The 27,471-nt window shown below is 40.1% G+C and overlaps 1 protein-coding gene across 3 annotated transcripts; it reads right to left on the bottom strand.

Annotated features, from left to right (window-relative positions):
* Positions 1–1,499: 1,499 nt before the first annotated feature.
* LOC139465292 (EGF-like domain-containing protein 2) lies at positions 1,500–27,216 on the bottom strand. 3 transcript variants are annotated; one of them, XM_071246973.1, is made up of 11 exons: positions 27,125–27,216; positions 13,873–13,922; positions 12,017–12,136; positions 11,031–11,153; positions 10,003–10,205; positions 9,347–9,501; positions 8,434–8,576; positions 7,142–7,229; positions 3,153–3,321; positions 2,757–2,892; positions 1,500–2,044 (listed from the first exon to the last, which is right to left on the bottom strand). In XM_071246973.1, the coding sequence occupies exons 2-11, from the start codon at positions 13,916–13,918 to the stop codon at positions 1,824–1,826; spliced, it is 1,404 nt and encodes a 467-aa protein (XP_071103074.1). In that variant the 5' UTR covers positions 13,919–13,922; positions 27,125–27,216; the 3' UTR covers positions 1,500–1,823. The 3 variants fall into 3 exon arrangements, with proteins under 3 accessions (XP_071103074.1, XP_071103075.1, XP_071103073.1); XM_071246974.1 differs by having other exon boundaries at positions 13,873–13,919; XM_071246972.1 differs by lacking the exons at positions 13,873–13,922; positions 27,125–27,216 and adding an exon at positions 13,656–13,834.
* Positions 27,217–27,471: the final 255 nt, after the last annotated feature.

Here is a 27,471-nt window from a genome sequence, read left to right as displayed (position 1 = left end):
TTTTTGTTGTTTATCGCCGCACTAGTCCAGCTATAAGACGGCGGCTTTTAAATAATCGAGTCTTGACCAGACTGAGCAATGTTCCACGCCGTCGTTGTACGATGCCACGCATGCAACCGAGTCACCGAGCCTGGTCACCCGACCCGTTTAGGTGAGTGAGTGAGTGAGTTAGTCAGTGAAGTAATATTGCTTCTACAGGTATATGTTGGTGATCTGTAATAAGGAAAGTTTGTCAAAAAATAGTTCTCTGACAATCAGTTCTCTGACGAACGGTTCTCTCTCAAACAGTTGTCTGACGAACACTTCTCTGACGAACAGTTCTCTGACAATCAGCTCTCTGACAAACAGTTCTCTGACAAACAGTTCTCTGACAAATACTTCCCTGACAAATAATTCTCTGTCAGTTGTGTCGGAGACAATTTCTATGTTTTAACAGTCTGGAGAATAATTATTGTTTTCAAGCATTTTCTGCGACAATCATTTGTTCACCCTCCCCCATACCCCGAATATCAAACAGATGTTTAAGAAATACCCTTATTGATAATGTGTCTAGTGTAATGGTGAAGATCAATTCACAGTTGACCGAAGCAGGATTCACTGTATACATATGTGACAGCACTTCGACAGTACATGTTTCCCGTTAGAAAAATCTACCATCCACCAGGTCAGTTCGTCTCAGAAATCCACAGTTGACATAACAAAACTGTTCTATTTTATTTTATTTATTTAAAAATATACAGATATTACAAAAAGTATACAATCGATATATACAATATTTTAGCAACAGTAACAAATATAGAACACTTACCATATATTCTGAACAAATAACATACATGATATATTGTCTTCTTGTTTTCAACGGTCGTATGTTGCGCTTACAAACTGGCATTTACTAAATTTAACACATTGTACACACATGTACAGAGGAATGTCTTATGAAGTATTATCTGATCTGGGTATAAAATTCCAATAGACTTAATATTGTCAGTATGTACTATACCACATTAATCTTACTACTTATGAGAGGGTCGGTCGGGTAGCCTAGTGGTTAAAGCGTTCGCTCATCACGCCGAAGACCCGGGTTCGATTCCCGACATGGGTACAATGTGTGAAGCCCATTTCTGGAGTCCTCCGCCGTGATATTGCTGGAATATTACTAAAAGCGGCGTAAAACCATATTCACTCACTCACTACTACTTATGATCGAATTGCTTTGAATGTACGTATTGCAACTGTCAACAAACATGCTATAATATTCATTGTGTATTTTTGTATAAAGAAACTGCGTCTTGAAATTCAGTTTCTTGCAACTGATTATTGTTGATTATAGTAATTATATACTCAACATGCTTGGACAATGCCAAGCAGGAAACCGTTTTGAATTGAAAACGTGAAACGGAATTGTATATTTGATTTCAGTAGCAAGAGATGATACACTGGTATTTGATTGAAACAATTCAATGATTGCTTTTGTAATTACATGCATCGGTACATGTGATTACGTTTATTAGGCTGCATATATAAATTAAATGTTTCTCGGTACATTTTGCTCAAAAGTGAAGAGGGTGGTAGGATGTGAAAACAAAGGTGATGCGGTAGGAACCTTTATCTTCCCACAGAGAATACCATCAAACACAACTGGGCGTGCATTGATCTCGGCCTTATAAAACATTATGTCTCTTGTCAAGTATTATTTTATGGATAACATAGTACGCGTAACTATTTTGTAATTGGCACAAAAAATGACTGACACACATGCTTTTAAGTAACGTTCCGATGCCGGAGAAACATTTCCTGTTTAAGCCTTACAGAACTGAATAGGTCTAGAACACCGATCTGATCCGAGGTATTCTAAGGCGTGTGCCACCCGACGACGTCGTTGAGTCGGTGTCACTGTCAACGGACTTTTCACCACGTGACCGGAGAGCTTTTAATGCCAGACAGAAAGTGACGATGAAGAGGATGAAGACGGCAGTAGCCAGCATGGCGATGGTGAGGATGATATCCGTCCTCTGAATGCATTCTTTAGAGTCGCTCAAAGAACCTGAAAAAATACTACGTATGTAGTGTCATATAACATTTATACATGCCGATGACGTCATTTAAAACTATGAGCCTCATTTTATATAAAAAAGAAAACACCTTGAAACAATGCAATTTTTGTGGCAGTCAATTTTGCTTTCAATAGTCTGAAGCATTAATACTTTTTTCAAGACTTTTTCAATATTTCTTTCGATAATCACACACACCATACCCTCTACAGAGTACATAATATTAGATGGTCCGTCCCTCACTATTCGGCTACTCTACGATTATTTACAATGAGCCTCCACTACTTAATGAATTTAATATAATTGTGTGCTGGAGGAAGATCTGAGGTGATGCAGGTTCTTTGAAATTCACGAGCACAGGTTTAGTGCCGAAAACATAAAAAAACCTCTAACAACGGGTGTCGGAAGATGGAGGATGAAGAAACGCCCTTCTTTCTGAAACGTTTTTATGCATTTGCTATGAATAACCAACAACACGGCGTTCCGCAACGTTTTCTAAATATGATAAATGTTGTCATTTGTTTCCTTGGGAATGTATCATGATTCGATATCGCTGTGGCACAATCAAAATACATGATTAAAAGGTCTCTGAGAATACATTTTCTGATCCTGTTGACTAAAGTTCATACTCTACTTAAAGATAATCTACATTTCGTAATCAATTATTACCTGAGCCTAAGCCATCTTCATCTGATTTGAACTCACCTGTCATAATCTGCGCTGAGTGGGGATCTATCACTGTGATTCTTCTCCTCACGACCGTCTCTTCCTCTTGCAGCTTCCCGAAGTCGGCATCTCTCTTCCTCCTACCGAATCCTGTATCGGCCCCAAAGCAAGTTTCCTGCAAATGAGTGAGTGAGTGGGGTTTAACGCCGCTTTTAACAGTATTCAGTCAACAGATTGGGAACAGAAAGCGAGGTCCGCATGTTTGCCATATTTTTCCTGAATCTTGTCAATCACATTAGTATCAAAAGGGACAGAAAATACTTTAAGCTGTTAGCAAAGAGGAAAGTTTGTTTTTATCACCCTGGGCCTCTTCATACAGATATTATGATTATGATTATGATGATGATGATTATTATTATTACTACTATTACTCACCGCTTCACACCTGGTGTCCCCCTCCTTACACGTGCGAACCTTACACTCAAACTCCAGGTCGTTACTGTCAACAAACTTAAATGCATCGAAGTTGATGACAACAGCGCTCTGGTCAGTGTTACGTGCTAGAGGCCCTCGTAACACATCAAAGGATTCTACTGTTGGGCAGCTGTAAAGAGAAAAGGTATTATAATCTGTATGATCCTATCACGGCCTACCATATGTAATATGTGGTCCATTCAGTGAACATGCATGAGCTATGCTAATCGTGCTCGTTATTGCCCCCTCTAAATCCTACTGTTTAGGGCGGTGAGGTAGCCTTGTGGTTAAAGCGTTCGCTCGTCACGCCGCAGACTCGGGTTCGATTCCCTACTTGGGTACAATGAAGCCAGTGTCTGGTGTTCTCTGCTGTGATATTGCTAGAATATTGCTAAAAGCGGCGTAAAACCATATTCACTCACTCACACCTTAATGTTTACCTGGGTTTGCTAGGTTTGCATGATGGGTTAAATATACAAAATTAGAGCTCATATATACTATTCAAAGGACACCCGATATGTCCACATGGCAATAGTTAATCTGCCATGGCTGGTGGATATTTCACACACGGCCTTCCAATTGTGGGTGTTCTTAACATGTTTTGAGTAGTATATATGCACATGTTAGACTGAGTTTTTCTTTTGCTTGTTACCGAGGGCGACTGAGAAATGTATCAACTAATATAGCTGTCACTGCAGACATTAAGATACAAGATCTGCTTCTGCTTATAGTGGATGCATTATAGTTGTCAGCTGTTGACAAAACACACTCACGTCAAAGGAAGGATCTCGTGCAGTAGAAAAACAAAACACCATTTGTCAACAAAACGTCCAGTGTTATGAAATGTTAGTCTTTTTCTTCTTTTGCCACAGTCAATTGCAATTTAAAAAAATGGTCACATGGACAAACATGTTTCTTACATGTGTGGAATCCTGCACGAAACCAATGCCCTTTTTCAACTGTTTGAAAATATACTTACAATGTACTTTGTGGACAATCACGTGAAGCTTCTTAGCGAGTTCGGCTGAAGTCATGCATTGCTACAGGCGACAGAACATCGGTTAGTTGTGAGACCGGCTTAACGCTTAGCTGTTTCCATGAACCCACATTGAGGGTTGCGATGATGTTTCGTACCATTCTTTAGGTAATTAATTTCAGCAAGGTATATATGAATGTTTAGCATGCAATGATGCCAGCATATGTTTGGAACCATTGAAGGTAAAGCATCAGCAGCAGCAGCAGCAAAGATGGAGCCAGATAGATGCGCTTATTCAACAGTCAAATAAATAAATGAGACGAACATCCAGACAATTGTAAACGAGTCGGATGATGCATGCATATTTGCGCATATTGACTGTAGCAAAAAATCTATATTATGCCATATAAAATCCTCTACAGAATATACCAGATTTATGTTAACGTGTAAGTACCACAGTTCCGTTGGCCAATGGACAGAATAGGTCCCCGGGACATTCATCCACTCACAATGGTCACGTGTTAGGAAGGATAATAACATGTGATAGAGCTATCAAAAACACCTTAACAACGACGTGACTACTCACTTATGACTATATCTTGACAAACAACTACTTCCATGCAAATATTTGCCAGTAATTGGATAATACAAAATGACTCGTTAAGGGAATATTGCCACTACTCTACATTCCACCCCTGACTGTACAAGATGTAACCTGTTGACAATGAGGAAGAGAAGTCTTCGCTCCATGGAAGCAAGGATAATGCCAAACAATGTGTATAGCTGAAGATACATCCTGAAATCAGAGTTAAAGCACAACTGGAGGCTCTTGTCCATTGCGAGATCGCTATACGACCAGCTGTAGTACATTCATAACCTGATAAACATACAGCAGACAAAGGATTTTTGAGATATTTGATTTTCATGCTATGGTTACCGATGACGTCACAATGGTCTGCAAAGCATTGCTCTGCTATCTCCTATATGAGAATCCTATATGAGTGAGTGAGTTGGGTTTAACGCCACTTTTAACATTATTCCAGTTATATCACAGCGTTTCAGCTTAATGTGGGAGGAAAGTCCGAAGTGATGCTGGTCTCAGACGTTTACCACTTCGGTGAAACCCACGAGCACGGGTATGGTGCTGACAAACCTAGAAACATAATCGGGGCGAACCGGGATTCGAACCCACAATCATAAGTTTCTGGTGAGCTCAAGGGACGCAACTCTTCAGTGCTTTCTACTATATGAGAGATCACTTGATCTTAACGAAGCGATATTTCATTTGGAAGCTAATTTTGAATGATATATGTTTATTCAGGTAATGGGAAAGCACATGCACGGATAAATAGCACATATATAAAGCACGAATATGTCAAGCATGGTACATGGATCGGTGGAAATACTGATAATTTAATGTAGAAGATGTTACATATCGATAGTTAATATACACAAAAAGCTGTTTATAATTTTATATATTATATAAAAGCATGATACTGCTTTTAAAAACGAACGCACAAAATTTCTGTAGCAATGCATGACACGCCATCGTTCATCCAATTTGGTAATATGTTGATCTACGGTCAGTTATCAAGTGTTGTGCTTACTTACCTAGTTGTCCCAATGATAGGTAAATTCCCCATAGCCTAGTCGAATGTATGTAATCATAAGAAAACATGGGTCCCATTTCGTTCATAGTGCTAAGAGTGCCATATAGTATGATATAATCGTAACACTTCTATCAGTGCTTACATAGTGTTATTCCTTCAAGGAAGTGCAGGAATAACCAACATTTAAAACACTTCGTTCAGAGAGCTGCGGTGGCCATGCTTGTAGTAAGAGGCGACTGACGGGATCGGGTGGTCAGGCTCGCTGACTTGGTTGATGCAGGTCATCGCATCCACATTGCGTGGATCGATGCTCATTATGTCACTCACTGGATTGGGTGGTCCAGACTCGATTATTTACAGACCGCCGTCAGATAGTTGTAATATTGCCGAGTGCAGCGTTAAACACCAAACAAACAAACAAACAAACAAATAAACAATCAAACAAACAAACAGAGAGCTGCGTGCCCTTTATAACACATACAATGTGAGCGCTCAGTAGAGAACCTGAGGTCAATGCTGAGGGACATGGGTACAATGTGTGAAGCCCATTTCTGGTGTCCCCCACCGTGATATTGCTGGAATATTGCTATTCGCTGAGAGACAAACAGTTTTGGATGCGTTTGGGTGGTTACTTCTGAGGCTGCAAACTTGCCTGAATTTGCCAAACCTCAACTGCATGTTTTTCAAAATGCTCACATTTTTCATCCCAGTGCAACAGTGCACGTGTTTGCATGATTCTCGTGACTCACACATAACGGTTCATTGACGTAGTCTGTTTCAAATAATGGCCGTTCCCATACATTTCTGTAAGAGTATATATAGGTTCTACTGTGATCTTACCATGTTCATATGGAACACACATATGGACATACTGTGGAGCATACTGTGGACATACTGTGGAGCATACTGTGGACATATTGTGGAGCATACTGTGGAGCATACCGTGGACCATACCGTGGACCATACTGTGGAGCATACTGTGGAGCATACTGTGGACCATACTGTGGACCATACTGTGGAGCATACTGTGGACATACTGTGGAGCATACTGTGGACCATACTGTGGACCATACTGTGGACCCGGGTTGTATCATTCAATATCTAGCAGTCCGGATTGTCCGATTTGACATATCCCCTACACATGACCCTTTGCAAGTTAAATATAGCAGTTTACATTTGCCCGGAATGTAGGGGTTTCCGGACTATTGGGGTCCATACTAATGAGGTTTCATTGACTTCGTTGATGTGTGCCGAGGTGAATGTGTATGTAGCTCCGCATATATATTTTGCATGGTTGTGTAATGTTGTTTTCAGTGTTCATCAGATCGACTGGCGGGAGTTCCGTCATGCAGTGGGCAGTTTACCTGTTTTGTACCAGGTTCTGGGTTTTCCTGTCGGACCCTGATCGCCCGTTCACAGCCATGCAACTCTCCACGTTCAACGTCTTGAACACTGTGTAGAAAATACCACGTCTTTGTAAGAACATACAGTATATAACATACAATAACCATTAGCAGACAATAACTAGTATGGCCACCATCTTACGGATACCGGGAGATTCTGAACATTTTATTTTTGCGAATAGTTTTTGTATCACTACATGATGGATGTCTGTAACTATTGGAGTCTGAACCAGGAACAGACATACAGACCAACACTGTAGCACCCGAGCTCCATTTGTGTCGGCTTTAAAAGCAATCATCAGTGAACACTTGGGTTCTCTTCTTACCTGAATTCGCACTGCGGTACGCATGGGTAGAGGTAAAGTATATGTTTTGTTTGTTTGTTTTGTCTTTCACACCGCAATATTACATCTATGTGACGTAGGTCTGTAAATAATCGCGTCTGAGCAAACAATCCAGTGATTGACACCATGAGCATCGATCTACGCAACTTGGATACAAAGACAAGACATTGTATCGATCTAGTCAGTGAGCAACCACCCGATCCCGTTAGCCACCTTTTAGGGCAAGCATGGGTTCTACCGCGGATCTTCACGGGTACGTCAGTATTATCTCAACGTAAAACGTCAACGCAAAAGCACAATCAGTCTAGGTTATCTACCGAGCAATTTCCATAAGGCGTAAGAGGCGACTAACGGGATCGGGGAGTCAGGCTCGCTGACTTGGTTGATGCATGTTATCGTATCCCAATTGCGTGGATCGATGCTCATGATGTCAATCCCTGGATGTTCTGGTCCAAACTCGATTATTTACAGACCGCCGTCATATAGCTGGAATATTTCTAAGTGCGGCGTTAACTAAACGACAAACAAACAAACAAACAAACAGCATGTGGATATAAAATGGTTAATTTCAAATGTAACTAAACTGCTCTTTGAAGTTGAACATGAGACGTTTTCTGAATACTTATATCTCGTATTATCTGCGTGACCCCTCTATACTAGATATACATGGCTTTACTATTAATCAACTAGAAGTTGTTTCACCATCAGATGTCCCTTTTTTACAACAACAATGTACGCAATAAAAAAGGTTTAGGACAATACCTTAAACTGTATCCCAAGAAAACTAAAGTAACCCCACTACAGTCACAGCTGAACCTGTGCTCTGTCAACCTAAGGGACTATCTGTCTCTGTATCCCACAAAGAATCTGTCCTTCGTAAATGATGCTGGGTTCTGAGAGGATACTTACCAGCTGTGTCCTTGAGGGAGAAGAATAGGCGTAGCTCCCTGCCAATGAAGATGGGCGGATTGACCTTGCCTCCACTTCTCTCCTGAATCTCGAACTCCACAGGTTCGTACACTGACTTCGTCTCGTCTCTTGTAAGGTTGGTCCTGCGAACGTCATCATCACCAGAGCCATTATTTCAATTCCACCGATATAATCATGTCAAACACATCGACTGGAACCATCATAAACCGCCGGCAAAAGAAAGCATACAAGAAAATAATATTTGACCAAAACAGTACAAACATTACTAGTCTGAAAACCTTTGCCCGTTGTGACATTTTCATTGATATGATGCATGTAATGTCGACTATGATACCCGTATGTTATCGTTATAAGCGTGTTCGTTATAAACGTAGTTTACTGTACATCACATTTGAATAACCATTGCTTGTTATTTTCATGTTTTAGCCAACGTCAAACAAACATAGGTACTACATACTTCCTTTTGCCCATAGTATCATACTTCTTTTGTTCCAAATAATCCCGTCGAGTTACCCATAGTTCGTACAAAGCGGAGTGCCGACATTTGACTATATTGTGTCTCAGGAAACTGCAGGGATCATACACTATATCATGGACTGTATCATAAACGCTATATCAAGTTAAACGAGTTCGAGTTAAAACGGCTTCAATAAACAGTCAGGGTTATTCGTTTCTTGATCATCACCAATTTCAGCGATTTGGTTTCACTCAATTGGTTAAATCATTTCACTGATCAAGAATCACAGTTCTTGATTCCGATGCGGATGTGACAATCATAGTTGTGTTCTACTCACGCCTTCTCATGTACGTAACAGGCAAAAATGGAACGACATCACACAATTTCGAATTCATTGGTTATTTCATCACACAACTCAACAGCTCTTTGTCAAACCTTTGATCGACGTCGACGCTTGGCATGGTGCTCTCTAGATCTGATGTGTTGGCAGCAATATGTTCACATGAGACTGTGATGATCTGGTCCAGCCGCGTCTCCAGATTAGGGTTGTACTGGACAATCACCTCCCTCTGAAACGTCACGTCGTCCTCCTGCAAATACCAGTATTTCCCCACTAGTCAGGGTGAACAAAAAATATTTCTCATTCACATTCAAACCTGTGCATCGAGTCTTTTATGTTTTATTTTAAATACAAAAGCAGCATATGTTTCTTTTGAGCATGGGCTATTCATTGTCCATGACATCACAGTATATCTTGGTTACAGAAATTAATCCTTCGCAATGACGACAGAGTGTATTAAGATATATTTATATCTGATTCGGCTAAAGAGTAGATCTGAGTTTGAGTAAAGATCACTCAAGGCTTTTAGGTTCCAATAAAGTTGAGAATAAAATTAAACGTTAAACCAACTGTTGATTAAATTTTAATATCAAATAATTCGAAAACCAGAATCATGTGACTACTTCTATGAAACACAGCATAATTTAGTGCTACTGGTATTATGGAAAGGATTTTGTCGCTTTTATTTATTCCACTTATCTCAAGGATTTTGATGCAATGCACTTTCTCTGCAGATACACATGGTACCTACCCCTGGGGTGTCATTCTTCACGATAGCAGAACACCCTTCTCGGAGGTTAAAGACCTGTTCGTAGTATGTGGACTGTGCGTCCGTCTTTTGTTCGAATTGACAGTCAGCAGTGTTGGCTTGGTTTCGAATGTACACCGCACCGACGAAGCCAGTGTAGGGTCGAATGGTTATCGTCATGTTCTCTCCGCTGCACTCCACTTGGGCTGGACACAATAATAAGTCTAATTAATGAACAGAGGGCGGTCGGGTAGCCTAGTGGTTAAAGCGTTCGCTCATCACGCCGAAGACCCGGGTTCGATTCCCAACATGGGTACAATGTGTAAAGCCCATTTCTGGTGTCCCCCGCCGTGATATTGCTGGAATATTGCTAAAAGCGGCGTAAAACCATACTCACTCACTAATGAACAGATATCTTGATTGCATGTACATTTAGATAGATTGTTCTTGTCTTTAGACATGTTGGCGTGAACACGGAGATACGTGACCAACCGTGAAATATTCGGGTAGTGTTTGGAGGTCGGGTAACGGGAGACGGATTAGTGGTGTAGGGAGGGGCTGTCATTTTTGTTTTAAACCGAAATACATTTAGTTTGTCAGTGTGCGCTAGACTAATATCTAAAAAGGGCTTATTTTACAGTATAAAAGTTGATAAATAGTTATAACATATAATAAAAAGGAGCGTAGAAACTTTCTTCATTTTCAGATACTGCACGAATCTGGACTTGCCAAACACTATAGACTTGCGTGGGTCGTATTGGATATATTTGTTTCTGGGTCTGTATGACAGACTAAGACATACAATTTCTTGTCGAGAATGAGGAGCCAAGTAGTTTCTTTTTGACCCACAACACATATTTCAAAATATCCAGAGAACGGTTTGTGTAAAATCTGTTGACAAATTTTATTTTCCCCAGAATAATAAGGAACGGAGTTTTTTATGAAGAGAAATCCAACCACATGTAGTCAAAGGTTGCACAGACCTTTTGGGACTATCGTTATATTTGCATTAAGACTTTTCTAATACTCACATCGCCGCAGTTCACACAGGGGTCCGGTGAATGTGTCATTGCAGTAGCAGCTCGGCGACCCCGAGATGTCTGTACACGTGCCGTCGTTCTGGCAGTCTCCAACACACCCCGTGGTCTCAGGTCCTGTACATGTAATCACAGCAGTCAGCAGCAGTCGTACCAAGAACTGTGCGACAATATAATGGTTCGAATATCCTAGATTATCTTTTAAAAACAAACCTCTGCTAGAACTAATTTGATTTTTAATAATACCATAGTGGAACTATCTATTAGTTTTGTCCAAGGGTTTTCTAACATACATGTGTGTCTAAAATGCTGATGTATGCTGGCTGTATGTTTAACATAGAAAAAAACAGCGTCAACAATGTCTGTGTTTAGCTTGATGTCAGGATGCACGTGTATTATAGCTGACAACAGTGTCTGCAATGCAGGTGTGTGGCTGGATGTCAGGATACATGTGCTTTATCGCCTTCAACAGTGTCTGCAGGTGTAAGGTAGCTTGTCTGGATGCATGTGCTATAGGGGGCGGTCGGGTAGCCTGGTGGTTAAAGCATTCGCTCGTCACGCCGAAGACCCGGGTTCGATTCCCGACATGGGTACAATGTGTGAAGCCCATTTCTGGTGTCCCCCGCCGTGATATTGCTGGAATATTGCTAAAAGCGGCGTAAAACCATACTCACCCACTCACTCACGCATGTGATATATCGCCTTCAACTGTTTCTGCAGGTGTGAGGCAGCTTGTCTGTATGCATGTGCTATGTCGCCTTTAACAGTGTCTGCAGGTGTAAGGTAGCTTGTCTGGACGCATTTGCTACATCGCCTTCAATATTGTCTGCAGGTGTATGTAGCTTGTCATGAAGCACGTTTGTCACTGCCAACAGTGTCTGTAATACTGATGTATGAATAGATGTCAGCATACACGTGTGATGTCGCTGACTACCGCGTCTGCAATGCAGGTGTATGACTGGATGTAAGGCTTCGTCTACCTTGGCCGCAGTCCTTCCCCGAGGTGTTGCCGATACAGATGCAGTTCCCCGTGTTGATGTCACATGTTCCGGTATTGCAGGACATCCCCCGACGTCGACAGTCAAAGTATGCATCACTCACTGTAACACCAGATCAACAGATAAGTAATGTCAACTCGAACCTTCATTAACTCGACACTTTGCTGAACGTGAATACGTCGTTAACTCGACATATTGCTAAACAAGATTCCTTCGTTAATTCGATATAATACTGAAGGTAATTACGTAATTAACTCGACATTTTGCTAAACAAGGTTACTTCATGAACTCGACATGTTGCTGAACATGATTGCTTCATTAACTCGACATATTGCTAAACAAGGTTACTTCATTAACTCGACATGTTGCTAAACATGATTGCTTCATTAACTCGACATTTTGCGAAACAAGGTTACTTCATTAACTCTACATGTTGCTGAACATGATTGCTTCATTAACTCGACATATTGCTAAACAAGGTTACTTCATTAACTCTACATGTTGCGAAACATGATTGCTTAATTAACTCGACATATTGCTAACCAATATTGCTTCATTAACTCGACATATTGCTAAACATGATTGCTTAATTTACTCGACATATTGCTAAACAAGGTTACTTCATTAACTCGACATATTGCGAAACATGATTGCTTCATTAACTCGACATATTGCTGAACAAGGTTACTTCATTAACTCGACATATTGCGAAACATGATTGCTTCATTAACTCGACATATTGCTGAACATGATTGCTTCATTAACTCGACATATTGCTGAACATGATTGCTTCATTAACTCGACATATTGCTAAATATAAATGCTTCATTAACTCGACATATTGCGAAACATGATTGCTTCATTAACTCGACATATTGCTGAACATGATTGCTTCATTAACTCGACATATTGCTAAACATAAATGCTTCATTAACTCGATACATTGCTAAACATGATTGCTTCATTAACTCGACATATCGCAAAGGATAATTGCTTCATCATCAAGGCTAAAGCCTTCTAAAGCTTTTTAGGGTGATTTACATCATTACATAGAGGTACTACTGAACGCCAACGGGGCTCGGTGACCCGTAATCAGCCAAATCTCAAAGTCTGACCAGCAAACCCCCCTTTAGTCACCTCATACAACAAGCATGGGCTACTGGGGGCCACTCCTACTCTTGAGTGTCCTCGGGGCCATACATAATATAATTACCTCATAATTGCTCTATAAAAACGATAACTTAAAACTGTAATAACAAAAAAATTACATTAGCCATGGAATGGTAATCCGGTTTCCTAAACTTCCATCCATGAACTCTCCATGGTGTTTGAGCGGTATGTCTTAACGTTAGGCAATGTTGTGTAACATTGAAGTTCATTGTATCGAGATATCTTTTAAGAGAATGTAACGTTAGGATACCGACACGATCCTTATCGACACTTTTCCCTAAGATCAGCACCTCTCTTGTCTCGAATATGGGAAACCGTATATAACTGATGGTTCCACGGATTTGCCTCAAAGAGGTTTCCCTGGATGACAGCAGGTGTAGGTACTTGGAACTGCACGCTATCACGTACCACAAGTACTATTGCGAATGCAATAATTTTGAATAATACTTACGCTCATTTATTGGTGGGTGCCTTAAAGGAAGCAGGAAAGCCACGCGAACTAGAGATGCTACAGCAGTATCCATATTGAAAATGTATCCCGTCAAAGGTACCGACTGGCCTTGGCTCTACTGTCAGGTTGGATTTTATAACTCCATTAGCAACAATAGTGGTACTTATCCCAGGACTTAAAGGGATGTTAAACAACACCGTTGATTAAGCCGACTCACCTAGAATCAGCGCCAGGACACACCCGACTGCCTTGAGAAGTCGCATCCTGCTGTTACACAGAGAGAAAGGGTTGTGATGGTATGACATAAACACTGAAGAAACAGCACAAAGCGTTAACCCTAAAGTGACAACATGACAGCTACAAGATAAATTGCAAAGAACAATGAAAAGCGAAACCAGGTATATTTCACCATAAAACATTGTAAAATAATGACGTCATTTCTGGAGATTCGAACATGTGCTCTCAACTTGATGACATCGTATTTTGGACGACATCATTTTTTAGAGGGGATTGTCTACTGAGTTGGTTTCGTAGATGCAGCTGGGCAAGGCAGATAAACGCCGTGGTTGAATGATCCAAACGTTGGAGAGATATGACAATCGGTATTGGGTGAAAAGGTAAAGGCAGTCGAGGTGAGAATTGTGAGAATATGAGGTAAATAGCAACCTGTGCATAAAATGGACTTGTCCGACATTTCAGTGGTCGGATTCTATTGCGGGAGCCTTCATTATTTAAATAGGGGTATATATTTTTAAAGCTTGTACATTTAAGAATTGACGTTCACACTAAGTGAAAGTCAATTCTTATATTTTTTTATCACAATTTCTTACCTCGAAGGATGTAAGACAAGATCTATACACAATTTTTAATTAGTACGCGTGACTTCATGTTTACACTAACAGCCATACAACAACCAGATATATCGTGGAATAAAATAGTTCTTAAAAAAACTTGCTCTTCAGAAACATCTTACGCAACACATGTATTCAAATAATATCACCATTAGATGAGAAAGGTATGTTAAGAACTACCTCAGTAAGTCAGTCACAACGACAACGCGTCGTAATACATTTACATCAAGTACAAGACGTCAAAATGGCCGACACGATAAACGTGACGGGAGAAGTTTCAGGAGTTGCTAATAAAACCATGGCCGTTACATGTTTTAGTCATCATTGATCAATTGGCCGATCATTGAAAGGTGATTAAAGATGTGTCAAATAGACCCTAAGTTAAACTCATTGACTGTAGACAGTCACTGTCACTGTCACGGATCGAGTCGATACTACCATAGTTTAGATGTGCATTTCTTCGTTTTGTTCACTAGGATGGGGCGTAGCGAGGATATACGTGAACGAACGTGCTATCAAACTCTAACGTTTCTGAATGTATACTGAAACGCTGAGTTCAAGATTAAAGGTTCTAAATGATCAGAAAGAACGCTTCTGTACGTATTCGTGCTAGGGAATTCCCAGGGGTTTCCCCAGGAATGTGGGGGAATGTCCGTCAAATTGTGTCGTTCATACAATTATGAACGTCAATTTCGCAGTCAGGTGACCGACCTCTGGTCCAATTGAAACGCAGTATATCGTGTAAACTTTCAATTAAAAATTAATTTAACATCAACCATAAAGAGGCTGTACATAATGTTGATGTCTCATTTAAGAAATATACTACTCATGGTCGTTAGTTATCGTAAATAAAACAATGCAGGAAGAATAAACCTGCGCCCCTAATGGTTTGTACTTCCTGCAGTATATTATTGTACGATAAACAACGACCATTCGTCGGCAGTTAGCGCTCGGAAGACGGGTTTTCTGACTGATGGTTTCATTGAAGTGTATTTTTCCGAGGTTTAATACCGCTAAGGACTGTATTTCTGTTTCGCAATGACGTGTCAGCATGATGTGGGAGGGAGGCCTGAAGTGATGCAGGTCTTAGACATTTACCATTTTGGTGAAACCAACATGTACGGGTAGAAATTGACGGATAGAAGTAAAATATGAGGGAAACTGGGATTCGAACCAACGATCATAGGTTTCTGGCACGCCCAAGGGACGCAACTCACAGCGAATTCAGGCGCCTTAGACGACTGGTACACCCTTGACCCCTATATTAGTAGAGATTGGCGTGGCTGGAGGTTAATAGATTTCAAGGCCTGTTAAAATTATAGAGTAAAATATGTATGTATGTCGGTACAATATGACAAAACAACATCAGACCCTGCTAATATGTAAAAACTTGATGTGAAAGTTTTGATGCAATGTAACTATTCATCAACACAAGATTTACAACGACATTATTCTATCAAATAAATTGTATTGAGTAGCTTTTTGAACATGAATCTACTATTTGTGTCAAGATAATGCGATCATGTATTAATTATTGTTATGCGTTTTGTGTATCATGAAACAATTGTTGTTTATTTGCAGCGTATCTCGATTGGGGTTAATTCATAGCCCTCTCCGCGGACACGTCGCTGACTGGATCAGCCATACACCATATTTTGTTTATGGTCATTGAAGAATCTTTGCCTGCAGCGATGTAAGTAGGTCGCTGGTCCAGTACAGGTCAGAGACAAATCCCTACTGTGTGACCCGCCCTGGCCCTAGCCAGACAATAGACTCGCCCAGCAGGTGTGCCACTATTAAAGCTACACGGTAATGTGGTATTTGAACGCGGGTCAATGGGGTCAACTCAAAGGAGGAGAGATCATTGGGTATTTGTTGAAAATAGTCAACGATTGCTGCATCTCTGTACATAACCCTGATCAGAGGGTGTCCACCTTGTTTGAATAGGTAGATTATAAGTTGACCATCGGTCTCGAGGGGGAACTTGGGTTGATGTACCTTCTACGTCAGTAGCGTATCTACCAATTAACTCAAAAAGCAAGTGCTTACACACTGAATTTGTTTTTGATTTTTGTTGTTTAATATATGACTCCTTAATATGTTTGTTGTTTAACGCCGCACTCAGCAATAGTCCAGCTACATGACGGCGGTTTGTAAATAATCGAGTCTGGACCAGACAATCCAGTTATTGACATCATGTGCATCGATCCACGCAATTGGGTTACGATGACATGCATCAACCAAGTCAGCGAGCCTGACCACCCGATCCCGTTAGTCGCCTGTTATAACAAACATAGTCGCCTTTTTACGCCAAGAATGGATTGCTGAAGACCTATTCTACTCCGGATCTTTATGGGTCGCTTACACTTTGAAATCGTTTAAAAAATAAAATAAGATATAAAAAAGAGTACTTTAGTGTATTCTTCTGTCAGACGTTTGTTACATTACATGATCTATTGTTAATTTACAGGTTGACTTGCCTACCAGTGTCAAAATTGTGGTTGATGAGTTGATTCGATGTTGGTTGCTTGTTACATTTCCGTTACCCTTTTCGCGAACACCTGTTGTCATCATAGATTTACATAATATAATTTTCACAGCTGTTTTGCCCTTTACGCCACATGGGATATATTTCTGTGGATAATCTAGAGTGGTTATGCTCTTGCTTTGACAATTTATATTTATGAGGATATCTGATTTTGATCACAATAATCAAACTGTTTTATACTTAAAATGTGTTATGTACAGAACGTGGAAGGGATATTTCGTGATAGCCTTCTTTTAGATTTGCTGCACAGTTCTGCTTGTGTTTTTGTTAGATAAATGTCATGGATGTTAAAGAAAAATGAGAACTGCAATATGATTGCTTTCATTATAATCTTCCCTAGCTACGCACCTGTATGTTTTGGTTCATTTCCCGCGAGCCTCAAGGGGAAGTTCGGAGAACATTAAGGAGCACGAAAAGGTACCCCGGCCCATGCCACCCGAAGGATAGTGTACACCTAATTATCTTACTGCACACCTAATTATTTTGCAGGTATGTCTTGTTTATGCATGTTTTAGGCCGAATCGGTAAGAATACCAGAGTTAGGCATTTATCTACTTCGTTGTGGCGGAAAACTAACATAGAATTATTTCCCCTGGATGTATTTCATTAGGAAATGAACAGTAAATATCCGGCGAATATATAATTAATGTCGTCTCACGTAATTAAGCCGGGAAACAAAATTGTGGTTCATATGTTGCAAATGTAATAAAACGATTCGGCAATTCGAGCGGGAAACATGAGAAATTTACTTTATATCATAAAGAGTACATTGATAAAAATAGAATGGGCCTCAGCCAATCAGAATCCGACATGCACGTGTAAGGTAAGATAATTAATTCTGATTAGTTCATGTGTTTGTGAATTAATTCTCCCATTGCGCAAATATATAAATATGGTACATTGTCAGTGTCAAGCTTAAATGATTTTTACATATTCAATACAGATCAAGGCCACCTTCCAGTAATCCTCCTGGATTCCCGTGTGTATCTGCTGTGTGTATTTCTACTTCTGTAGTAGAATAAGACGCCTTAAAGCAATTCCTGCCAATATAAAGTTAATGTTATATCATCAGGCCCGATTGGCGAATACTAGTAAAACATAAAGTAGTTTATTCTCCATATGGCTCAAAATAGGCGAATCAATATATTCTCTAACAAAGCGATATTTGTAAACACGATGTCAAGCGCATTATGGCATTTTTGGTTTTATGGCCATTGTTGATGACTTGATACATACATCATTAATTACGCAATACTTAACGACGGGACAATAATAATGACGTCACATCAGCATTCTCGCTGTATCTATATTATAACGTGTGGATATAGAAGAGTTTATTCGTGTTTGTATCCGAGAGTTTCTAAGTACCTCTTGTCATAATGTATCAAAGTGCTAGTCTGATTCCTACACGTACAGGAAAACATGATTGTGTTTGAGATCAATCAAGATGGCTTGCATATAGATAGAGAACTGACAGAGAATAGTTTATCACAATCACAAAAACTAGAAGTAATAACAGGGAACATGTACATAGAATGTAATCCACGCGCCAGTGCAACTGATTTGGATGCTACATGAAAAGAAAAAAGTCGAAATATAATTTGGGCGACAAATCCATAGATAGCCACAACCACATGTCATAATATGTATATACGCAATTATGACACCATGTGTTTGGAAGCATTCATAGAACACAGATTTTCCCTCATCAAAATGCTTTGAGCATTTTACACATAGTCCCCTTAAACAGGGACCTGTATTATATTGGATTAAGCTGCTATCACAGACATGCATAACCAGTGTCATACACATGACAAAGGCTGAATGTATGGCCAGGGAAGAGATTAAAGTATCTGAGACAAACAGCCCGATATATCACAACGGGGACAACATCGGGGCGGCCGACACGGCCAATCTTGCTGGTGATTAGAAGTTTGTTTTCTTTCAGACATTGCGTGGCACACTATTGTAGCTGTGTGCTGACATGACCCTTCTTCTTTGAAAAGGCACATGCAGGCTACGCGACCACTCTTTGTATACATGTGCTGCTTTCTATCACCTTCTAGAAGTTTATCATTTTTTAGTTAAGTCGTGACAGAGACGCTGTTGGTGTTATTGACTTTTATCCATGTAGGTATGTGATGTATTGGTTCCAATATATTCATGCTGACATATATGTCAGAGCCTGACCTAGATTTGTGTTTACTTGCCTGTGATATAGGCTTATATTATGGAATACTTGTTAGATATAGATGACCCATGCTATACCATGCCTGATCTTTTTTTTGGTGAATATGAAACATCAAGGTCGGACAATAAACATTCTCTTTTATCCGCCTAAACAGATTTCATTTGGTGTAAAAGGTAAAATAAGTGAGAATAAATTGATCGCTGAAAACCAGTGATGACGACAGGTAAACATACGCTACCCTCCCGGTAGAACACCACCCTATTCTCACAGCCGTCTATCTATTTTATCTTTTTCATAGTTATGACAGGGTGTTAGCTTATCCAATATCAACATCTTTGTGGAAAGGTGTCATAATGATGTTTTGGTTATTTTGAAAGAATAAGTCACAAAACATAAACGTTTCTGCGAGAAAGCGTAAGCCAATTATGTGGGCTGTTAACGTCATATTCTGCATTTTAATGCGTTGATATGAGAATCAGAGACACTATGATTGTCAGTTGAAGGAGTCTTGTAACATTAAAGAACCGTGATTGAACGTTCCTCAATGAAATCCATGTGTCAGGTAGATTGACAGTTATGACGACGCGAATAGAACTGCCTCAATTTGAGAATCAGGCTCCCTTTGACTCATAGTGAGATCTTTCATCTCCCAGATTGTTTCAGTAATACCCTTACATCCACAACGACAACTTGTCTTATAATTGCAAAAAGAAAACCGAAATACCGACACAACGCCATAAATCAAACACTTGATATAAGCATTCTCTGACTAGATCACAAATCATACAGCACTCAAAAGACAATTTTCCACGAGATAAAACAATAAACCAGACTTTATTATGATTCACTGAAATCTTTTAAATCGGAGGTAGGTAAAGGCAGAACAGCTGTGTACGGTAGTAATGGGACCATCATACTGTCGGCCACTAACGTCGCCCACCGCCTGGACGTGTCACGTGACCTCCACATGACCCCCCGTTTACGTTCGGCAGGTGTGGAAGTTGACAGGTAATGGTTGGAGAAGGACGTCTACTAACGGCTATACACGTTTATCGTTAGTAGCGTCCTCTCCATATGACACTGGTTACAGTCATCAAGTCAGTTTCAGAAATGTGGTCATCCGTCATCTAAGAACGTGCAAGGTGACTATGATATTGCTCCCAAGGACAAAACATCACATCACGGACACAAAACAAGCAATATAACGAGGGTGTTTGGGGAGTGGGAGACGGCGGAGACAGGTACTTGAGGCGACACGGTGTATTTTTTACACGCGCATTTCTCGGATGCACTAACCGGTATTCATTGTGACCACGGACACATTTCTGGCATCAACTACAGGAGGAGAGTTATTCATAACGTTAATCTAATTAGTATTGTGTCCAGCTTAAGGTCATATTTACATTTTCATAATGTAATCATTATGGGAAAACAGTAATGTAAACATAATAGTGAAGCGACAAAAACTCGTTCTTAATCAAAGGCAATCTCTATCAAAAGTACGTTTTCGACTATCTATGGGAAGTGAACCGAGATTTAATCGAAAAAAATCAACTGTCCAAGAGAATGCTTGAAAAAATAATTATTCTTTCGACTGCTGACATAAACTGAAACTGTCTGCCACTAAACATACATTGTAGCAAGATGTTACTTTCAACTTCATACAAAACTACTGAACTGTTACCATTACTGAAAGCTATGAGATTAAGTTTATGTATAAACGTCTCGGCCGAATTACCTCGTTTGATTATGCAAATCCGTCCAAAATTGCCGATTCCTGTGCATAAAAGAGATAGATCAGCCCGAAAGGGAGCCCCAATGGTGTTCATCGCGATGTATACTACTTGCCTAACTCTGATCCCTAATTTTCAAACATGTTTTCAATGAGCATTTTACATATTGTCTTCATATGACATTAAATTTAAATTTAAAATTGTCCCGAGCTTCTGAAGGTAGAGATATACCTATGGTCACCACGTTAGTATCAAATGCCCAATAGGTCAAGGAATAACGATTTCCCATAGTCATATTTCGGTGAGGAAATACCGGTCATTATTACCGCGAATGAAAATATAAAATAAAAGGCCACAACGCCTGCACTAACACTGCTGTTTCGTCTGATAATATATGTTGCCATAATATGACCTCGTATGTGGGGGTGGGAGTGTGTTGCGTCCCTTTGGCATGATAGAGACCAATGATGGTGGGTTGGAATCCCGGTTCGCACCGATTATGTTTCTGGGTTACTCAGCATCATACCCATGCTATGGGATTCACAAAGGTGGTAAACGTCTGAGACCTGCATCACTTCGGGCTTTCCTTCCACATCAAGCTGACACGCCGTGATATAACTGGAATCATATTCATAGCGGCGTTAAACCCAACTCACTCGTATCCCACTTCATAGAATGTGTTAGGCTGAGGAGAACATTTTGATAATTGAACATCGTTATAGTTATCGCAATGTTGGATTATTCACCAATGGAGAGATGGCAGTTGCCAATATCGTATCTATATTTATTGTAAAAGCGAAGTTTTCCATGCACTTAGTTTGTGTGTTGCTTAAAGCCGCACTCAGCAATATCCCAGCTGTCTAGCAGCGGTCTGTAAATAATCGAGTCTGGACCAGACAATCCACAGATTGACGTCGTGAACATTGATGTACGCCATTGAGATACGATGCATCAACCAGTTTAGCGAATCTGACAACCCGATCCCGTTAGGCGCCCCTTACAACAGGCATAGTCACCTCTTACAACAGGCACAGTCGCGTCTTACAACAGGCATAATCGCCTCTTACAACAGGCATAGTCGCGTCTTACAACAGGCATAATCGCCTCTTACAACAGGCATAGTCACCTCTTGCAACAGGCATTGTCGCCCCTTACAACAGGCATAGTCGCGTCTTACAACAGGCATTGTCGCACCTTACAACAGGCATAGTCGCGTCTTACAACAGGCATAGTCGACACTTACAACAGGCATAGTCGACACTTACAACAGGCATAGTCGCCTCTTACAACAGGCAGAGTCGTGTCTTACAACAGGCATAGTCGCCTCTTACAACAGGCAGAGTCGCGTCTTACAACAGGCAGAGTCGTGTCTTACAACACGCATAGTCGCCTCTTACAACAGGCATAGTCGTGTCTTACAACTGGCATAGTCGACACTTACAACAGGCATAGTCGACACTTACAACAGGCATAGTCGCCTCTTACAACAGGCATAGTCGACACTTACAACAGGCATAGTCAACTCTTACAACAGGCATAGTCGACACTTACAACAGGCATAGTCGCCTCTTACAACAGGCATAGTCACCTCTTACAACAGGCATAGTCGCCTCTTACAACAGGCATAGTCACCACTTACAACAGGCATAGTCGACACTTACAACAGGCATAGTCGGCTCTTACAACAGGCATAGGCGATACTTACAACAGGCATAGTCGCCTCTTACAACAGGCATAGTCGCCTCTTACAACAGGCAGAGTCGCCTCTTACAACAGGCAGAGTCGCGTCTTACAACAGGCATAGTCGTGTCTTACAACAGGCATAGTCGCGTCTTACAACACGCATAGTCGCGTCTTACAACAGGCATAGTCGCCTCTTACAACAGGCATAGTCGCCTCTTACAACAGGCAGAGTCGCCTCTTACAACAGGCAGAGTCGCGTCTTACAACAGGCATAGTCGTGTCTTACAACAGGCATAGTCGCGTCTTACAACACGCATAGTCGCGTCTTACAACAGGCATAGTCACCTCTTACAACAGGCATAGTCGGCTTTTACAACAGGCATAGTCACCTCTTACAACAGGCATAGTCGCGTCTTACAACAGGCATAGTCGACACTTACAACAGGCATAGTCGCCTCTTACAACAGGCATAGTCACCTCTTACAACAGACATAGTCGACACTTACAACAGGCATAGTCGACACTTACAACAGGCATAGTCGACACTTACAACAGGCATAGTCGACACTTACAACAGGCATAGTCGCGTCTTACAACAGGCATAGTCGACACTTACAACAGGCATAGTCGACACTTACAACAGGCATAGTCGACACTTACAACAGGCATAGTCGCCTCTTACAACAGGCATAGTCGACACTTACAACAGGCATAGTCGACACTTACAACAGGCATAGTCGACACTTACAACAGGCATAGTCGACACTTACAACAGGCATAGTCGACACTTACAACAGGCATAGTCGCCTCTTACAACAGGCATAGTCGACACTTACAACAGGCATAGTCGACACTTACAACAGGCATAGTCGACACTTACAACAGGCATAGTCGACACTTACAACAGGCATAGTCGACACTTACAACATGCATAGTCGCGTCTTACAACAGGCATAGTCGACACTTACAACAGGCATAGTCGACACTTACAACAGGCATAGTCGCCTCTTACAACAGGCATAGTCGACACTTACAGCAGGCATATTCGACACTTACAACAGGCATAGTCGACACTTCTAACCCGGATCATCACGAGGGTCATGGTCTTTCTAGTGAAATATCCTTTCTCCTTTTAGTAACTTTACATGCATGCAGAGTTGTGAGATCGGATATCGTCACTATACAGAAACTATAACATCCTTTAAATACGAAACTTGCGTCATGTAGTAATGGATTATGTAATGTTCTGCTTCGAATAACAGACAGCTAGATTGAAAAGACTTACAACAATTCCTGCCTTTGTCAACTATACTGAAAAAGGGCACATCAAACTGATAAAAATATATTCAGTCTCACAAAGTGACATGTCATATGTCATGAGAAAAGCAAATTAGTACAACTTCATTCCTGGTTGTGCGACTCATGACAACATAGGCCTTTCTTATTCATTCCATGAGATGTACATTATTAGTTTCGTCAAGAAGTATGACAATCCACTTTAACTGGTGAATTGTCACAGTCCTTACTCATGCCTGTATTCATGCCATTACCCACAAGAAGCTCGTGATATGTGATGCATTCCTTTTATAATATCCGAAGTAATTCCCACTTTAGACTTGTACCATATGTTCCTATGTTTTCTTCAGGTGAACATTTGACTTGCTATTGCATGTGTTTATGACGGATGTCACCTGAGCAGAATGATATCTTTACCTGGGCCCACTTGCACAAAGTAATCTTAGCACTAATATGATCGAAACTCCCATACTTTAACATAGACTTACGATAGTCTTAGCACTAAGATTGCTTTGAGCAAGTGGGCCCTGGTGTCATCACAATTTCATAGTGATCATCAACACATGCCGATAATCGGAATTTCCTGGTCGACTGGCCAAATTGTACCATTACACAAGAAAGGGGATACTAATACACCCGATAACTACCGAGGGATTACAGTATTAAGTATTTTTAGCAAGTTATATATTTCTGTTCTAAATAGAAGGTTGCAGGCTTGGTGTGATGCCTATGATAAAGTTGTGGAGATGCAAGCAGGATTTCGTTGTGGCTATTCCACAATTGATAATATGTTTATTTTACAGTCAGTTATACAGCGTTATCTGGGGAAGAAGCGAGGTAAACTATATGCTTTATTTGTAGACTTCTCCAAAGCGTTCGACTCTATAAACAGATCAAAACTATGGATAGTTTTGAATAACAGTGGTGTGTCACCTAAAATGTTTAAATGTATACAATCCATATATACGACTGTACGTTCCTGTGTAAAGTTTAACAATAACTTCTCAGATGTATTCGATTGTGACTTGGGTGTCCGTCAAGGCTGTGTACTGAGCCCGTTTTTGTTTTCATTGTTTATCAATGATCTAGCTGTTGAAATTGAGGCTAACTGTGAACCCGGAATCCAGCTCCATCCAGACATAATTCAACTATTCCTGCTACTCTTTGCTGATGATGTAATTCTTATATCAGATACTGTATATGGCCTCCAAAAACGCATCGATGTACTCGAACACTATTGCCATAATTATTTCCTTAAGGTAAATCTTAAGTCGAAAATAGTAGTTTTTAAAAATGGTGGTGTACTTTCTAGATCTGAGAAATGGTATTTCAGTGGTTGTCAGTTGGAATGTGTATCATCGTACAAATATTTTGGAGTTGTATTTTCAAAGAATTTATCATGGTCGAAACATACTTACAATGCTTCAGTACAGGCTAAACGGGTATTGTTCTCGGTTCTAAAATCCCTTTCATCACTTAAACCTATTCCACTGAAACTATTTTTTAAAATATTCGATACAAAAATTGCTCCAATTATGTTATATTGGGCTGAAATGTGGAGTTTTGAAAACTGCAAAGAAATAGAAAGTATCCATGTACTTGCTTGTAAACGTCTGCTAGGTGTTAAAACGTCTACTCCCAATCATGTTGTGCGAGGAGAGTGTGGAAGATACCCACTGTACATTTCTGCGTATAAACGCTGTATAAAATATTGGTGTAAACTTATGTCCCTACCAAATTCACGATATCCTAAGAAAAGTTATGATATGTTATTTCAGCTAGCCACACATGGTAAAACTAATTGGGCTACAAAAGTCAAAACTCTTTTATACAGCCTTGGATTTGGATATATATGGGAGAACCAATATGTTATTTGCCCCGAATCATTTATTTCCGAATGTGAAGATCGGTTAAAATTTGCTTACGAACAGGACTCGCATTGGTCTTTAGCAAATAGTTCTAAAATGTTCCATTATACACTTTTCAAAAAATCATCCAGTCTAGAGTTGTATTTGTCTGCTATCACTATCAACAAATTTCGTGTTGCACTAGCCCAGTTTCGCTGTAGCTCCCACACTCTCCATATTGAGACTGGTAGATACGTTAATACTCCACGAGAGCAGAGATTGTGCAATAATTGCAACCAAAGATATGTCGAGAATGAATATCATTTTTTATTAATTTGTAACGCTTATGATGAACTTCGTCTTCAGTATTTACCACAGAAGTATTTTGTACATCCTACTCTTGCTAAATTCAATATGCGTATGGCGGTAAACAATGAAACTGTAATTAGAAATGTTGCAACTTTTATATACCATGCTATGAATGTTAGACTCCAAACACTAACCCTATAAATGTTAATGATGGACCGAATATTGTACCATGGGCCGCTGGCCTACACATGTACATGAATGAATAAAGAATGATAATCGGAATTATACAAGGGATCTATTGAAATATTTCTATTAACAGAGATTTCTTAGGATTATGGAATGTTTTTGTAACATTTACTTATTTGTAATCAATATCTGCTTATTTAACAGTGCTACTGATGTTAACTTAAAGCACAACTACATGTGCAAAGAGATAGAACAAGTAATACTATATTTCTTACCATGACCATGTCTATTAAGAACACGGGCTTATTGGAACAAATCAAAAACATCAAGAAAACGACTTGACGTCATCTCGTGGAAGCAGTCATTAAGATTCCAATGCGGCCAGCCGAGTTACTCCTTTAATACCGTTTAATGGCTACTTTATGACACTGACATCCAAGCACAGGAACACATTACGAGATTATGACAGTCGTTACAAGGATGTATGCTAGACCTAAGTGGATAATTGTGCTGCTGTACATGGTGTCTCCAGCCTCCACTTATGAATAGAAGTTCATTGCAAAGTTCTCATTCATAAGAGTTTAAAAAGAAATGGTCAACGAAACGTTTAGGACAAAACCTAGAAAACCATGGGTATTATTAAAAAGGATAATAATGTACATTAGAAAACAATACAAACTGAAAAAATAACATGATCTAATATCAAATGCTACTAGTTGACGTTTGCCTGGCGTCGATAAGTGGGCTATCTCTCAACATCATTCGTTTAATTTGTCAGTAAAATGCCAAGAAGAAAATTAAAAAAACCCAAAGAAATTAACTCACCCTTAGTTTGCCAGTTCTAATACTGTTACACTTGGTGGATTTCTTAAAGTGAAATGCTGCTTTGCCAAAGCTACTGATGTAATATATCCCTCTTGCTGAGCGGGCCGGATACGATACTGTGGGGGCTATACGTTTCTAAGACAGAAGCCACCAGCCCCTGCCTCAGGCTCGACATAAATCAAAATGTACATTTATAAATATCTAAAAAGGGTGTCTCGTTTAAACTGCCACGAAAATTACGTGTTCTCCAAGGGGAGTAACTGTTATTCCCTCATTTAGAGATAGTGCAAATATTAATCAGGCTTGCGAATACGTGCCTTTCCCGAAATGGTTTAATATCGTGGGTA

The sequence above is a fragment of the Haliotis cracherodii genome, unplaced genomic scaffold, assembly GCF_022045235.1.
Source record: "Haliotis cracherodii isolate W230 unplaced genomic scaffold, xgHalCrac1.p SCAF_18, whole genome shotgun sequence".
Classification (NCBI taxonomy): domain Eukaryota; kingdom Metazoa; phylum Mollusca; class Gastropoda; order Lepetellida; family Haliotidae; genus Haliotis; species Haliotis cracherodii.
Note: the sequence above shows the minus strand (reverse complement) of the source record. Positions and strands in the feature narration are given on the sequence as shown.